Source organism: Podarcis erhardii (assembly GCF_964252035.2).
Source record: "Podarcis erhardii genome assembly, chromosome: 8".
NCBI classification, from domain to species: Eukaryota; Metazoa; Chordata; class Lepidosauria; order Squamata; family Lacertidae; genus Podarcis; species Podarcis erhardii.
Window position 1 is genome coordinate 59,017,257 of NC_138499.1, and position 17,658 is coordinate 59,034,914.

Below are 17,658 nucleotides of genomic sequence, written 5' to 3' on the forward strand. Positions count from 1 at the left end.
GAGGGCTCTGGCAGCGTCCCAAAGCTCTCCCATCTCCTCCCCAAAGCTGGGAAAGCACTAACTAGGCTTGGGAAGGAGGTGGGAGTACACTAGGACCCTGTCAGACCCCTGATAGCTCCTTCACAAAGCCCAGTGCCTCCCTTACCCAGCTTTAGGAAGGCAATGTGAGCTAGGGTGGTGGTGTGTCAAATGGGGCCACATGTTGGACCAACCTGTTTTAGTTGGATACAGCCCAATCTGTCAGGGATCATATAGTTGCTATACCAGCCACAGCCAAAAACAAACAAGACCACCTCTTCTCTTTCTGCTAAATGCTTTCCCCAATTTCCCCTCTTCTTGATACAGATATGAAGTTCACTAGGGCCACACTTTGCCCAGCTGTGCTTCACACAGATGGGGTTGTTTGCATTTAATAAAAAGAGAAAATACACAGTTAGGATGTTTCAGAAGTTAAGAGAGGATGGGAAGCCAAAGTAGCAGCGACAGATGAAGTGGCTACATTTTACATATTGGTTAAAGTCTGGCAGCAATTTTATATCCTTGAAGTTCCTTAAAGGAGTGACATACATTTTGTGAGGAACCATGGAAAAATGCCTTTTTTCATCCACAGACAAATGAACATTATTTCTGGCACTAATCGGTTCTATTCTACTTCTTAGCAGGTGTCTTCCACTCTAAAATTCCTTAAAAACTGAAATGCATTTCTTCCGTCTCCATTTGCATTCATAAGGCAGATCTATAAAGGCTGGAAGGCAAATCCACAGCACACTCTTAGAACCACTTTCTCCTGTGTTCCCATCACTGCTGACTGGAACTTGATTTCCAGGCCTGGCATAGAGGATGCTACTAGTTAATTATTCCCTGTTGGAAGCGTTCTAGGTTAGCTTCCCCACAGTGTAGTGAATGAAAATGAAGCAATCTGCTAAGCAACTGACATCACCTACACATAAGACAGATCAGAATTCTGCCCTACAGAGGGAGTCAAGGAATATAGCAAAGTAGGTCAGCTTTCACAAATATAAGTAACATGTTTCTACTCTGTAAAAATTGGACAGGATATGAATAATATAATTGCACTTTAAAATAAATCAAGATTTCAAAAGGGGGTTGTGGCAAGGAGGCCAGATGTAAAAGAGGGCAGTTGTGCAGGGAATTTGATCAGGTGTAGTTTGCACGGCAAGGTGTGGATATGAGGGAAATGGAAACTAATTTCCATGGTATTGTGCAGATAAGGCTCGGTCAGCATGGCTGTAATCACTCTAACAATCAAGTACATTCACAAAAAGTATATTACCTCTAATCATTCATTTGTACTAACTGATCGGCAACAGCAAGCTTGTGGGCACTAGTTAATGAAGTAGCATTTTACTAATAGCAACGCACCTGTAGCACCTCCATCCAGCCGTTCTGAATTCACCGAGAGATCTGTTGAGTCTCTTGAATCATTCCCTAGTTTCTTTAAAACAGAAAGAAAGAAAAGCGTGATAAGGAATCCTTGAAAATTAACAGAATTCTCTGAACTTGGTTGATAGATCACCATTTTCCAAGGCTCCGGACTATTATTACTATCAACATCAACATCCCCATCATCATTAATTCAATCATTATTCATATTCATATTCTTATTTCAATTTATATCCTGTTCTTTCTTGCAAAGGACTCCAGGGTAACAAACATGTAATTAAAACATCTCTCTGTCCATTTTATATTGGGGGCAGCCTTTGAAGAATGTTTGAAAACTCCAGTTGATACAAAACAAGACAAGCATGATTGCTAACAAGAACCGGCCAAAGAGAATATATTTTGGTGGTATAAAAATACCTATACTGGCTGCCAATATGTTTCTGGGCTAAAAGTGGTGAGATGAGTGTCTTAGCCTTTGAAGCCCTGAATGGCTTGGGGCCCAGGAATCTTAAGGACCACCGGGGGGAAAAATTCATTCAAATGGTGGAGCTCCCTTCCTAGACATGTGCAACTGGTGCCTACGCAACAATCTTTTTTGGTCCCTGGTAAACTCCATCCTGTTCACCTCTGCCTTTGGTGGCCTTTATTAAGGCCTGAGATCCTTGTAGCTGCCCTTTGCTGGTCTATCAGCTGTGTTTCTTTCTTTCTTTTTTACATCTAGCTTTATTATTTTCACTGCAGGTTCATATTTTTGTTTTTAACTTTATTCATAAAGGTGTTAGGAATTAATTCAACAAGGCTGGATAAATATTTATTCCAATCTTGTTGCATACCTGCATTTCTCTTGCACTTTCTTCACTCTGCAAGGGGTTGTGGGAATTCTGAACAGCCTTCCTTTTGGCCTCCATGTACTTACGGTTTCATTAAAAAAAAATGAATCTATTAACAGAACACCATTTCCCCATGATGATATCAAAGTAGCATTGTGTGCAAACTTAATTGTAATCCCATTCAAGCAGTTTAAATCCCATTTAGGAACATAAGAAGCTGCCTTATACGGAATCAGGCTGTTGTAGCACATCCAGCTCAGTATTTATGCTGAATTGTGGTGGCTCTCCTGGGTTCTATATGGGGGCATCCCCTACCCCAGTGTTTCCCAACCTTTGGTCTCTAGCTGTTTTCGGACTACATTTCCCACCATCCCTGACCACTGGTACTGCTAGCTAGGGATGATGGGAGTTGTAGTCCAAAAGCAGCTGGAGACCTAAGGTTGGGAAACACTGCCCTACCCTACCTGGAGGTGCCAGGGCTGAATCTGAGACCTTCCATAAACACAGCAGATGCCTTACCCCTGAGCAATGGCTCTGCTACTTCTGTACTCAAACAGGTGGCAACTAGGATGCCTTTATGAAGTCATGTGAACTCCCCTGTCCTACTTTAGATTTACTACCACCTGTGTGCCCAGACTTGATCAGTTTTTATATGGCATTGAAAACTTTTCTTGACACTGTGCTACATCACATCTGAACAACAGTAAATAATTATAACATTTCAGCAGTCCTTGGTTTACAAGTACATCTCTGCATTATAGGATGTGTAGTCTAAATTAGTTGTTATTGAACACCCTGCGTTGACATTTACCGTAAGCAAAATCTACACTTTGGGAAGATGGCTAGCCTGTGACAACCCACACGTTGCTGAACTACAACTCCCAGAATCCTTCACCATTGGCCATGCTGGCTGAGGCTGATGGGAGGTGGGAGTCCAATAACATCCGGGCAGCTACAGGATCCCAACTGCTGCTTTGAAAGCATTCTTCTCCCTGTATTTTCTAAAAGTTGAACATATCTTCATCGTGTGCACGTTTAGCTTTACACGCTTGGCAAAATGAAAATAAATAAAAATAAAAATGGGGCAAGGATCTGGGAAATTTGTTTTCCCCCCAATCCCACCCACCATTAAGCCCATTAGGGACACCTGCCTGTGCTGTAAACCAACTTCCTGGCATCCCTTTTTTTAATCTTTGGAGATGAAATTTCTAGATAATAGAATTTCATCTTAGTAAACTAGGCCACAAATAAAATAGATTTACTATCATGTACCCATATCTTATAGCTAAAACCATTTCTACACATAAATAAGGTAATGCACATACATTACAAAGTAGGAACATACATCACACAGGAATAAAACATTAAATAACTTATATCCATTGCATCAAAAAATCCTGGAGGGTAAGGCTCCACTATAAAAGCTTTTTGGTTGGAGTTTCTTCACTCTTTCTAGCCAACACCAGATTTTGTAACTTGTTGGATTAGGCCAATAATATCTATTCCAATTTCACATATATGTGTGGTACCCGGGAACGTAATCCCCACGTAAGTGGGAAGTCGCATGTATTTTTTTAACCTATTTGATATCTAACTGCACTTCATAGCAACTGCAAACAATACCATCTCCCAAATCTCATTAGTCTTACCGTTGCTTGCTGGAGAGTTCTGTTTTAAACCATCTCAAGTGCTAACTAAGCCATGCTACTTGGTCTTATTTGCACTGCATTTGTTCCTAGAGCTAATATTAAAATCTCTTCAAACACTAGGTGGAGCAAGACCACTGCTGAATATTTGCTCGGAGAGAAGACTAATCCCCTATTCACTGATCTTTCACTGTTCCTGCAAATTCACACAAAAAACACCCCCACCCCGCCCAACATTTGCCATCTTTTCATCTAGCACACATCTGCTCCTCACCAGCAATTGTAGTAGGATTGTACTAGGTCGCACATCAAGTAGTAAATTCCTTATAGTTTTTGTTCCTACCTCAGGTACGTTTAAGCAGCCAGCTGTCACCTCAACACTTATATAAACGTGCTAATTTTTTAACAACAAACACAAAAATATAGAAACCGTAAGTCCTAATGGCAATTTTGAGTATATATCTTGGTCAGAATCAAATGCCTCAAGCTGGCCGCCAATATTTAGCTACGTTGTTCCATGTAAGCCCTCAAATGAACTGCTCGGACCATTAAAATGAAAATGTCAGTCACCTTTTGTGCAGATGCCGCTCTGCGCTCCTGCTTGGCTTTCATTTCAGCTAAAAGTCCGCTGCCCATCACTTGCACTCCATACCGACGTCCTCCTTGAGGACTGCCTTTGCTGTCACTCTTCTCAAGCTTTGAGGCATCCTCTGAGGACCCCTCCTCTATTGAGTCTGGCGTTTTCAGTTCCTCGTTTTTTTCAGTGTTGCCATTCTGTTCAGTCAATTTAACCTCCTTCTTTGCAGTGTCCGCTGTGGGGCCTTTGGCAGCCCCTTTGGGTGCTGAGGGGTCCTCCGACACCAGAACAGTTGGAGGACGTTCAGATTTTGATCTGGATTTGATTAAATTGAGAAAGCCACTTTTCCGAGAATCTCTTTTCTTCTTTTCATCAGTGGCTTCACCGGAATCATTCGTGTCCCCACCTTTTGTTGAGGATCTCCTAATAGATGAAAAAGGCGCATAAGCTATAATGGCCTCAATTGGACATAACGCTAAACTACGGTTTAGTGTTGCATAGACTCTTGTGCTTCTGCTCTCCACATCTGGTGAGATCACAAGGAGATTGAAAGCTTTTAGTTGTATTTTGACTAACCACAGTTTTGAGCCATCATAGAACTGTAGAGTTGGAAGGGTCTTCAAGGGTCAACTAGTCCAACGCCACTGCAATGCAGGAATCTCAGATAAAGCATTCATGATAGATGGGTACCCAACCTCTGCTTAAAGCCCTCCAAGGAGGGAGTCTGGTGCAGTACTGTATTAAATTCTCCTTGTTTAAATTCCATAGTCATGCTGGTTCTAAATAAAGAATGCACTTTATATTACCAGAGAAGTCAATCTTCTCTGGTAGATTATGTCTACCAGAGACACAGTTATGTGGAGTTATCATACCTCTCCCTGGGGAAGTTCACCTGGTGCCTTAGGCAAAAACATTCCTCTTCAACCAGGCCTTTGGCTGCTAAATATTCTACAGCCTTTAAAATGTTTCTGTGGGAAGGGGGTGGTTTGTTGTTTTGCTTTAATACTTGTGTTTTTATCTTGTATTTTTATTTTGTGAACCACCCTGAGATCTTATGATGAAGGGCGTAACGAAAATTTAATGAATAAATAAAAAGAAAGTGAATAAAATAGCATAATCAAGTCAGAACACACTCTGTTTGTCCAAGGAAACAAGGGTTTTGTGTGGTAGTAAATTTTGATACCTACCTCAAAATACCCACATTTGCTTCAGCTGAACAAAATCATCCCTCCTGCACTAAACCACTTTGAAAAGGAAATGCAGCATTTAAGTACTGCTTGGCACACTTGTTTCACTGTCTGCTTTTCCTCACCACTGCCTTCCTCCTCGGCCTCCCTTGCTTATGCCACTCTTTAATCCTACACGATGCCCTGCAGTGCCGTGCCATGACATGTAGCACTGGAACGTCACCAAGATATGGTGAAGCATAGGTTTCGCATGCAGAAGTTCCCAGGTTCAATCCCTGGCGTCTCCAGATGTGGCTTAGAAAAGTCTCCTTGCCTCAAACTCTGGAGAGCCATTGCTAGTAAATATGGAAGATGCTGAGCATCAACGGTCTCAGTATAAGGCAGCTTCCTAAAAGAATGGCTCTTCTGCTTAAATTGCAATCATAAAGAATTCTAATGAACTTAAGTGGCGCTATGGTGACATAAACCCAAATATATGTATATTGATGTATTTAGCATATATAAGTCACTTTAACTTACTATTGGTATAATTACATTTATTACATTAGTGCTAGCAGCGTGCTGTACTTGCTATTTTGAGTTTTTAAAGACAGAAAACACCCCCAAATATTTACAGCAGCTTCAGCTACTGTACCTTGCTGAAGAATAAGACTTACTTTGAATCCATTTTTGTCACCTTCTTAGTGAAAAATTCGTCAACGCCTTCATCCACTCTTCCCATAAGACCATTCTGTTCGCCATCTTGAGGTGCTGTCGTACTCACCTGATAAGACACATAGTTTTACTTAATATAGAAGCCTCTGGAGGTTCTATATTGCCAGTTATGGGTGTCAAAAGCCATAACTGCGTATGGGTTTTAGAAGCAGCAGTTTTTCTTATGAAGAGTGCTGACAAGAGGACAGAAAAATAAGCAGCCAAACAAGACTGAATGTGGCTATCAGAAATCTTAAAGCATGGCTTAAAGCCTGCACATTATTTAAATAATAAAATAATAAGAATCCTAGAATTGTAGAGTTGGATGGGACTATGAGGGTCATCTAGTCCAACCCCCTGAAATGCAGGACTCTTTTGCCCAATGTGGGGCTTGAACCTACAACCCTGAGATTAAGAGTCTCTTGCTCTGCCGACTCAGCTATCTCTCATATGAGGTAAAATATCACAACCAAGATTTTCACTCACCGCAGCTTGCGTGGGCTGTTGTTTTTTATTCCTCTTAGGCCTTAGTTTTGTAAAGTGCTCCAATTTTTTCCCTTCCTCAGAGGGCAGCTCTGACATAAGCCCAGAAGTCCGTTTGTCCACTCTTCCGGAAAGGAATGGGGGGTCTTCTATGTGGATGGGAACTTCTTCCAATGCTTTGTCCAAGTCAAACTCCATCTCTAAGAGAAATATTTGAAGTTTATTATATTTGAACCTCTGCTTCTCTGGTCAGGTTTGTTAACATAGGCATAACCCTGTCAATAAGCCCCCCTCAGTGGGAAATGGCATTTGTAAACAGACACGTATGAAGTAGTTTGGAATAACGACAAATCATGCTTTGATGATTGGATCCGAGCCGCTGGATCGCTTTTTCACCCCACCCTTTCTGCACTCCCCGGTTTGTGGCAATCCAGAACTATAGTTTGCACATAGTTTCCAATTCTGATTTGGATATAATGGTGAACTATAGGATGTCTTAAACCAGAATGGGTATGAGGGAATCGGAGCCCATAAGGGAAGGAAGAAGGGAGGGAGAAGCATGTGAGTGCCTGAGGCTTGACAATAACCAGGCCTACAGCATCTAAACTATATTCACTCATAATGTCTTTAAATATAGAATTGCAGTTATCAAAGTATTTCATCTTTTTTTGTAGACACAGGTTCCTGCACAACTAATACCCCTAAAGAAGCTTGAGCATCAGTATCTATTTTGAATTGTTAATTTGTATAAGGTTAGATGAGAGCATCAGACCAAATAAAGCTTATATTCTAGAACAGGAATGGGTCCTTCATTGTAGTACATCATCATATTCCCCACAGTCACAGATTCCCCATCCCTGGTCTATTTAGGTAAATCTTATAAAGGTCAATTTATGTAAATCTTATAAATCTTAAGGAAGTAGCTTAATAAATTGTGAAAAGAAACAACCATTTACCAAAAGCTCTGGATACAGGCCTCAGCATTCTGCTGTGGATACTCTTCCTTTTAGACTTAGGAGTCATCTGCAGAATGAAAAGATGGCAGAACTTAATGCCATAAGTGCGGACAGAAAAGTTAGCTGTACCAGTGCAGCTGTTAGCTCTGAGTAAGACTGGAATATATTCTTCCTATTATGAAGTCAACACAGCTGTGAAAGATGGAGCAAAAGCAAAGCTTGTTTAATTCTGGATCAGAAATCAAGTGATCTGTTAATCAAGTAACGGTTAATTAAGCTTTCTGTCTTCAGAATCATTCATAATGATCATTTATTGTGCTGGAAAGCATTCAAACCTGGTGTTCAGACTTTATAATGAGCCTGCAAATTCATCACATTTGATGAAATGTGGTTGGAAAAGGAGCAATATCACATAGTGCCATCTGATTTTTAAGAAGTTACTGAGATTTCACACACAAAAGTATTATTATTGAACAATGGAAGCATTACCCTAAGCGTTATTTTTAGTCAAGCTACCTTTGAATGGTGTTTTCTATTTTTAGGCATTATACCGACAAAGAAAGAAAGAAAGAGAAAGAAGACACACACACGCGCGCGCGCGCACACACACACACACACACACAGAGAGAGAACAGATAAATTCCTTACTATAAATTGTGCATAGTGTCATTCTTGTAAATTTATCAAATTTTGGTGATCACCTTATACTTCACTTTGGGGATTGACTTATTGTAGTTTTAAAATGCTACAATAAAATAAACCGAATGATTTATACTCAAAGCTGACCCTTGCCACAATATTCACAACTTTTCTTTCTATCTTTTATGAGTTATAACAATATATGAAATACTCATTGTATTAGGCAGCCTCAGCACAAAGGGTTTCAACTGTAACTGGTTAGTAGTTCACTGTGTACACCTTTGCTTAAAACCTGCACTTTTGGAATCACTGTACTTGAAAACAATACATTATTTACTTTAAAAATAAGAGTAGAGTTCAAAGTGATAAATCAAAGCCTGAATGTAAAGACCAAGAAGAAATTCATGAAACGATGGATGTACAAATATACTTGTTACTCATTCTAGAACCCACTGAACTCTGAATGGGAGTTTCCTCTTTGATATGACAATCTAGCCTCCAGTTTGGTTGATCTACCTGTTCACACCAGCTGAAAAGAGAAATGAAGCCCTAGGAGATTATCTTGCTCAAGTTTTTCTTGCAGGATCAGATGGGTGAATCTCAAGTCTAGCTAGAGCCTTTTTAGCTGTCAGTGCCATTAGAAGGGATAATGAACGGAAATTCCAAATGGCTGAATAAATAAATAAATAAATGCTACTACTGCCAAACGATGAAAGTATTGATAGGTAGCATTATGCATTATTTGTTTTAATCAAATGTAAGTCACAGTGGAGAAAGCCAGCACAGAAAAAAATTGTTGAACAAACTTCACTTCACTTCACTTCACTTCACTTCACTTCACTTCACTTCACTTCACTTCACTTCACTTCATACAAAGTTTATCTGGCCAGTTCACACCTAAGCATGAACATCTGAGGGTGTGCGTACTCACAATAGGAACTGCGGTTGCTTTGTTCCTCCCCTGGTCCTCCTGTTGTGGTGTGACCTAGTTTGGCTTAGTGCTAGGACTGAGTCTGTGCTTAAGTTTGTTCTTGGCCTACCTACACCCCCTCCCCCCCAACCCCCCCCAATACAAATAAAGCACAGACCAAAAAAGGCAAAACAAAACAAATTCCTTCCAGTAGCACCTTAAAGACCAACTAAGTCAGTTCTTGGTATGAGCTTTCGTGTGCATGCACACTTCTTCAGATACACGAAAGCTCATACCAAGAACTGACTTAGTTGGTCTTTAAGGTGCTACTGGAAGGAATTTGTTTTGTTTTGACTATGGCAGACCAACACGGCTACCTATCTGTAACCAAAAAAAGGCAAAACACCCTAAACAAACAAAAGCCAAAGGAAAGAATTCAACTCCCTCAAGTAAAAAAACAAAGAAAGAGCAAACACAATAAAAATAGGGAGGGGCAGGAGGAGGACCACAAGTAGGGTATCAAAGGGCATTGTTGTGCCCATCGGCACCGTGCTGAGAACTTCAGGTATCATCATAATAATCTCATTATAAACAACAGTAGTACTCATCAGGGAAGAGCTTCAGGTGAAACCCCTAAAGTAATCTAGTTCCTACTACTGTGGCAAACACAAAAAAGCCACAGAATCAAAATAGGAACGGATACAGATTTAGGGTGGGGGTGGGGGTACCTCTTCTGTAAGCTTGATGAGCCTATTCCTATTATTTTGTTGTTGTCTGGGTAACCAGTTCCTGAACCAAAAAGTACAAGTGAAAAGAAACTAAATGATGCTAACCAGTTAATTAGAATCTGAGGTACTTTGGTGTGCAACAATTAGGAGGGAGAACAGGGTCTGATTAAATGCACACAGAGAGCCCTCAGTCCCCCTGCCCAAATTTTCCTCCTCGCTCCACATGAGTTTCTTTTGTACTGCCTTCCGTTCATGCAACACAACATGTTATTTTATGTTTACAGTTGTTTTCCTGATATTTCCCATGTCAACCCCACCCCCAACACACACACTCCGTGTACCCTCCTTGAATCCTGCCTCTGATTATTCCCCCTTCTGGTTTCAGCTAGTCATCAGGATCTACAGCTTCCTGGCTCTTATTACGCTACATTTACGACAATGTCCAATATATTGTTAAAGCCATGCAAAGTAAACAGATAATTAAACAAAAGCCTAGATTGAAGCAATTTCTTTAATGGGCACTGAGAGGAACATTCCTGCTTAGTTAACTGAGCTTTTGATAGCAGGTGGGTGGTGGCTATTGGACACGCTCTGCCTGCTTTGAGTAGGATTGAAGAACGTTGTTAGATAGTTGGACTGTAGTCAATGAAGGAAAAAGAAAAGGAGGGCTTGATAAACACACTGTTTCCTTTTGCAGGACTGAATGCTGCCTTAAATATTAGCACTATATCTGGGTGCATGTTCCCTCGTGCACAGCTTGCATATTTATAAAGAAGCAGACATTCCAAGCATGCCAAAGGTCTTCAGTACTGCCTTGTAACAATAAGCCAGACAGTGTAAAAGACTTCCCCTAGAGCTTTCTACTGCTTATGGAAGTGGAGATCATGAAACAATATTATTATTGTAACTGACTAAACCTAAGAGTAGTGGCAAGGCAGAGACAGTGATTGTGTCCTACAGCCACCAGGCTGGAGCAATTAATAACTGGTACACTGGTACACTGATCAATTTGTCCCAACCATACAAAGAAAGCACAGATTATCTAACTTATTTCATTATAAATTTCTGGCACAAGATCATCTACACATTTTCTTGGTGACTTTAAATCAATAGGGCAGTTTTAGTTGGTAAAATTGAATGCAAGTAATCTTTTAAGACATGCTCAATGCTGCCATACTAAAAGCTTAATTGAAGATTGCTGAAAACTGCAAGTCTTCCATTTTCAGCAAAATGGGATGGAGCAGGGAGGAATCTTGTGTTTACCTATCTATGGCAACTATTATGTTTTGAGTGAATATGGTAATGAAGTGCATACAAGATAATCTATTTTCTACCTAATTAGCATTTTGGTACCTGCAGAAGCTCGTGTCCAAGCCATTTTTTACCTACATATGTTAAGACAGCCTTCTCCAACTTGATACCCTCCAATGTTCTGAACTACAACTCCTATCGGCCCCTGTCTTCTCTAGCCAATGTTCGTGGATGTTGAGAATTGTAGCCCAAAACACCTGAAGGCTGCCAGGATGGGGAAAGCTGTGTTAAGACATTCTTCTTAAAAGTTCTGCCCATACAGCTGAATTTGAGTGGCATTTGGTTCAGCAGAAAGATTGACAGATAAGCAGACGCCATTCATACAACCTAAAGGCAACCCAATTAGTATGATTTTAAAAGATATTTTCATTATTAGTCTACTGCACATTAGTCTAGTGTAATGTAGGATGCATGAGAATGCACATGTCTGCTCAGTTTTCAGGATGCAGTATGAATAGCATTCCATCAAATGTAGGAATTGTAGAACATATATATGATTTTTACAGGTGGCAATGCATATGGGTTTACCCACACCTGCATAACCACTTTTGATAAAATATTTGCATGTGTGATGTGACCGTAACTCTTTTCATAGAGACCACGAAAAGCAGAAACAGTATGCTGAAAGTGATGCAAACCAAACCTTCACAAATTGAAAAGGAAAAGTCCTGCAGCGCAGAAGGAGAGAAAACATGTTCTTCCAAGTACCCAAGTTACACTCCAACTCTAAAGCAAAATGGTGGTGCACACCACTCCAGACTCCTGTTGTATCCCACTCTATAACAGCTCATGTCACCTGTAGTACTTGAGTTTGTTGCTCCTCCTTAAACCAAAGCCTGGCTAGCAAACGATCAAGAACAGAAATGGAAGTGTAGAATTGCCAGAGGGTATGGGCATCTGAGGAAAAACTGGCAAGAAACCTAGTGTATTGATTCTTCCACTGCCCAAGGGGAAAAGTAGGGATTTCTGTTATATCCTCTTATAACTGGAAGTGGAAATTACATTTTAACACGTATGGAGAGCTTCAATTTTGGTATTAGGGGGAAACTTTACACGCCATTGCTTAGCATAATTAGACTTGAAATGACTCCAGAAGAGGTTATACACAAACGTTTCCCTGTTTCCGCTGCCTCTGCTCTATTCCTGTTACATAAACTTGCTGAATGCATTTTCATTCAGATCAGATCCAGTCTCTTTTCCTTTTTTTCCCTCTCCCCGTCAAAGGTACAAATATTGCATGCTTGAATGGCATTTGCCAAGCAGAGACAATGCAGTGCAACAGAAAATAAAATCTATGACAGGAAAACCAGTGCCACAGCTACAGTGGGGTTAACCGGGGTTATTTTTGCCCTGGGTGAAGTCTCCAGAGGGGCACCTGTATGTGTGGGGGTAGGGGTGTGCCAAACTGGATCTTTGACTCAGGTGAAATAAAGCCTAATTTGCCCCTGGGAAAACCCTACCTTCTGTTCCTTTAAAGCTTTGTTTTCAATAAACTGATCTTAGCATTAATGCACAACTGATTCCAGAGATTTTCTTAGCCATTAACTAGTGCTATGTGAACATTATGCTTGGTATTGTTCTCATGTCTTCTGAGGGATATTTCAAATTCGCCACACATTATGCTGGCTGGAACGTCTTGTAAAATCCAACTTCGCTTCCAAATTGTCACCTGTTTCTGTTAATAGCTGCACACTGACGGTACGGCATTTCCCCCAACAGATTAGTAAGGCACTACAGAAGCAAATGGAGCAAGAAAAACGAAGTAGGTAAGAAACAGCAAAGCTTAAAACAAAAATACTTACACTTGTACAGCAGAGAGTCTCCATGCAGCCAGAAGAGAAAGATAAAAGAATATGAATGGGCAGAAGATAAAGCAAGAGCAGTTTCAAGGGAGAAGAGTAGGGAGAAGCAAGCAGTGCTGAAATTTGGCAAATAAAAAAAAAATTGAAGCAGAAATACTGAAGCAAAGATAAGCAGAAGATACAAACCTTTCACATTAAGGCAAAATGGGAACAGATTTATATCAGGTGCATATAGATGTGAAACAGGGAAGCTCTCTCTGTGCTTTCATTTATGCTTTATTTCTATTCCCTGAAGAGGTGAAGATGACTAAAAGGGGCAGGGGAGCATGAAGACCTCCAGTGTAGAACCTCATGCACTTTCAAAACATTTGAGGATCTTGATTTTTAATTGAAATAATGTAAGTTCCTGGCTCAGATGACTGAAGGGCCAGTAGCTTCTTGAACCTGAAATTATTATTATTCTTTATACTGCAGCACAGTTCAGTGTTACATTTCAAACATCTGGGAGAAATAGACGCTTGGAAGAAGACATCCTCTTCTGGTCTATGTCCAAATGCCATTACCAGAGTTAACATAAATGAACAATCAAACATAGAAACCTCCCAAACCTATGTGTGTTATCCAGAAGAGAGTTCAATGCAGCTTATTCCCAGGTAAATAAATACAACTATACAATGGTTTTAATCGCAGTAACAGAAAACAAACAAACAAACAAACAAACAAACCATGTTCCTCCTTATTTGTAAATAATGCATGTGGTATGAATACTAATGTTTTCACCAAATTACATGTATGTTGCATTTTAGTTTTAACACAAGGATATTTATTTTAAAACGGCTATCTAACAGAGCATACAAGTAGGGGTGGAGGGGAAAAGCAAGTTCCTTCAGCATTTGCAGAGGAATTTTACGTAACTTCCTTAACATTCTCAGTCGCAAAAGGATTATCCTAAATAATTTTATGGAATGCTAATATAGCATCTGTATGTAGCTACATACAGCTACATATAGCATCTGTATGTAGCTGTATCTGTAATATAGCATAATATAGCATCTGTATGTAGTACAACATACTTCACTGTAGTTCAAAACATTTCAGAGGAAAACATTACTCTTTTGGGAGATTGAAAAGCTTACAAGTTCATAAAATTGAAACAGACCTTATTCTCAAACAAACAAACCCTCCAAGAACCAGCTTGAGACAGAGTTAAATTATATTCTCTCCATATTTGTGTCAAACACCTGCAATTTCATGGAATGCTATACACATATAATTTATCATCTGGTTCACTGTATATAGTCCCTCTTCCTATAACTAAGACAAAGTGAAATGGTTTAGGAAATATTATTTCACTTTTTTGTTTCGACACACGCCTGACATCTAGATTAGAACAGAATCATTTTGAGTCCATTTCTATCCTCTGCTGAGCAGGCAGGACACAATACACAGCTCTGAATGCTGCTGCAAGTGTTGGGAGCTAACATCATACTATTTTAAAATTTATGAATGGATTTTTATCCTGTTCTTCATGCCATAGCCCTCCCAAGGACGCTCTCAAAATTAAAACAATTTAAACAGTTAAATACATTATACCTTATCTGCCCAAATCAAAAATCAGCAGCAGTTAAAACTCCTGGAACACAAGACTTCAGCCAAAGAGAGATTGAAACAAGTATTTCTTCAGAATCCATTTAAAGGCAAATAAAGATGGAATCGTACACATCCCTGTAACCAAAGAATTCCATAGGTGTGGGGGCCACCACCCAAAAGCTCCTCTTGCTAGTATCATCCACTGGACTGGTGGAACTTTCCAATAAGCCAGAGATGTCATCTTTGAAGTCAATCTTAAGGCTGGGCAAGCTAACATAGGTATGGTTGGTGCCTTTGCTGAAGCCTTAGTGCAGGTGGAAAAGTCTTAATTACATATACAGAAACTTTGTATACTTCAGAAGAGGAGAGAAGGTTGCCGTTTGTCTCTTGCACCATTCTATGCCTATGGTTCTAAATTGACAGAGTTTTGTTCCAGCTAGTAGCTGTAAGCAGAGGATTTCCCTTTAATTTTAGATGGAAATGGAATGTGCCATTCTTGTCTCACCCACACTGAAATACGTGTTTCTGCTTGGGCAGGAAGAGCCATAGAAGGCTGCCCAGAAGGGAAGTGGAAGGCAAAACCTTTCCTTACTTTTATTAGACTGAACAGCTAAATACTAGTGTGTTAAACACCATGGCAGCAAGATGCATGGAAAAACATTCCTCTTCAGGTATCATTTTACTAGCTTACTTGCTGCTAGATCCAACAGTTGCTCCAATACCAGTCACAGAACATCTGAAGTCTACTACTATGAAAGTTGCTGCCACACTGTCATTAGCAATGTAATGTCTGAAGAGCCTAGTTGTTGTTTTTTGGCAGGTTTAGCTATCACACAACTAAGGGTTGCATCCAGATTGTACAATGTTCCTAGGCATACGTCCTGGCTTTAAAACTCTGTGTCTGAGCGTTGCTGAGGTTTTTTTTTTGGTCCCAGAGCTTTCCCCAGGAAAACCCACGTTTTACCACTGAATCACAGCAAATGGCAACTGGGTTTTCTGCAGATAGCCATTTACTCCAATTCCGCAGTAAAACAAGAGTTTTCTGGGGAAAGTTCCGAGACAAAAAACAGCAGCAACCTGCTCGAACACGGAGCTTTACAGCGGGGGACCTGTGTCTGAAAAGTGTGGAAGCAAAAGGAGATATGGATGAGCTGCAAGAGAAGTATGACAAGCACTAAATTATGCCAGAGCACCATGCAATAGCTCAGCTTCCCATACAATAATCCACGACTGAGTCTGACCATTGTCGGTTTAAGAGTTCACCTGCAAGTCAACTCCACAGAGCAAAAACAAAAATACTTAAATATCCTGTTCAACCTTACAAAGCTACTTCAACTACAACACTAACAGCACCAAGCCTGTATCCAACAGTAAAAGACAAATTCTTAATTTATAAAGTAGCCTTTAGAGAGAATCTTCTTCCTTTCCTTAAGTCTGGACATTAATTCTGTGCCAGTGCCATGTGAAGATTGCACAGTCATAAAGAAGATGAAAAAACGCACACTTGCCTCTTCTCTTCAGGCAGGTTATGATTTAGTGCTGAAATCGAAGTGAATGAACCATGAAATACTGAGAAAGAATAATGGAGAGTGATCTATATTTAGCACCTAAGTGTGAAGTCTCCAGACAAATTGGAGTGGTCTGAACAGCCTAGGAAACCTGACCAAGGGCTAAACTAATCATGAAAGACATTAAAAAGAGCATGTTGAGAGCAATACTAAAAACAAAAAAACAAAACCCAGTACATAAAACATCAGAACAAAGTGTAAGTAAGCTTGCTCAACATTAGAGCAATCAAAGAGTCTTAATTAGCATTTGAAACTCTGTGGTATATTAAGCAGGGATGCTCTTACGATAGGAAGTCAAATATCCTTTAACGCATATTTGAACACACCAAGATCTGCAGTGCAAATCCCAGGAACAAATTTGATTATGGCTAGATTCATAAGATGTTTCAGAAGGTAACTCTTTCCCCTACTGATGGGATGAGGCTGGGTGCCTTTCATCACAGACTAATTTTAGATTTTCTCTCAGTCCTTTTGCTGCTATGCTCAGGGTGGGAGCATCTCCTGGAAATGACTTCAAATATTTTTCTTGAATTCTTGGACTCAAACAGGAGCCAGATCTCTCAAGCTTGCACCAGAAGCAAAAGCTCCTTACTGGAAATACAAGCAGTAGTTTGAAAATTTTAAGTAGGAGATCATCTGTTTAAGCTTGAACTGTTATTTGCTTCTCAGAATAACTTCTACCCATTTGGAACACTCCCACCGTCACACAGAGAAATCTTTGAAGTAAAAATACAATGCTGATATTGTTACTGCATTAACATTAAAGACACAACAACCATAGATCAGACCAAACAACATAGTTGTTCTTGTATGGCTATTATTTCAAAAACTATTGGGGCACAATCCTATGGTCCCCCAGGAAGGTGTTCCAGGGGTCATGGGTTTTTCAGATCCCCCTGTCTGATGTTGGGGAGAGAGATGTCTACCCTCGAGAGGGAGATTTGATCTCCTGGCTATGGAAAGATAATACTGAGAAGTATATGAAGGCAAATGTCCCCATCTTTCTCTTATGTGTAACGCTGAGCTTTTAAGAGGGAACAAGAACTGAAGCAGATTTGAAGCCCTTCTCTGGCAAAATCCAGTACTAAATCATCCACTCTCATTAGCTTCCACTAGAAAGAATCTAATTTGCAATATTATGCTTTTCTTTTTTCAAACTTTTTTTTTAAAAAAGTTGATCCGTCAGTTAATGCAGACATACCAACCACTTTAATTGTAGTTTGTCATACAAAAGAACATAAGAGTCTGCTGGTTGGGACTCTTGATACCACTGTCAATGAAAACCACACATTCCTGAGTAAACAGCCCATTCAGAGTTTTGCAGATGTAGCGAT

At 40.0% G+C, this 17,658-nt stretch overlaps 1 protein-coding gene across 1 annotated transcript in view; it reads right to left on the reverse strand.

The window, feature by feature from the left end:
• CARMIL1 (capping protein regulator and myosin 1 linker 1) overlaps positions 1-17,658 on the reverse strand; it is a 133,509-nt gene that overhangs the window by 13,636 nt on the left and 102,215 nt on the right. The window contains exons 30-34 of the mRNA XM_081873347.1: positions 7,777-7,843; positions 6,824-7,020; positions 6,301-6,407; positions 4,451-4,880; positions 1,384-1,456 (exon numbers count right to left, since the gene is read on the reverse strand). Of these exons, the coding sequence (XP_081729473.1) occupies positions 1,384-1,456; positions 4,451-4,880; positions 6,301-6,407; positions 6,824-7,020; positions 7,777-7,843 (874 nt within the window). The remainder of the gene's footprint in view (positions 1-1,383; positions 1,457-4,450; positions 4,881-6,300; positions 6,408-6,823; positions 7,021-7,776; positions 7,844-17,658) is intronic.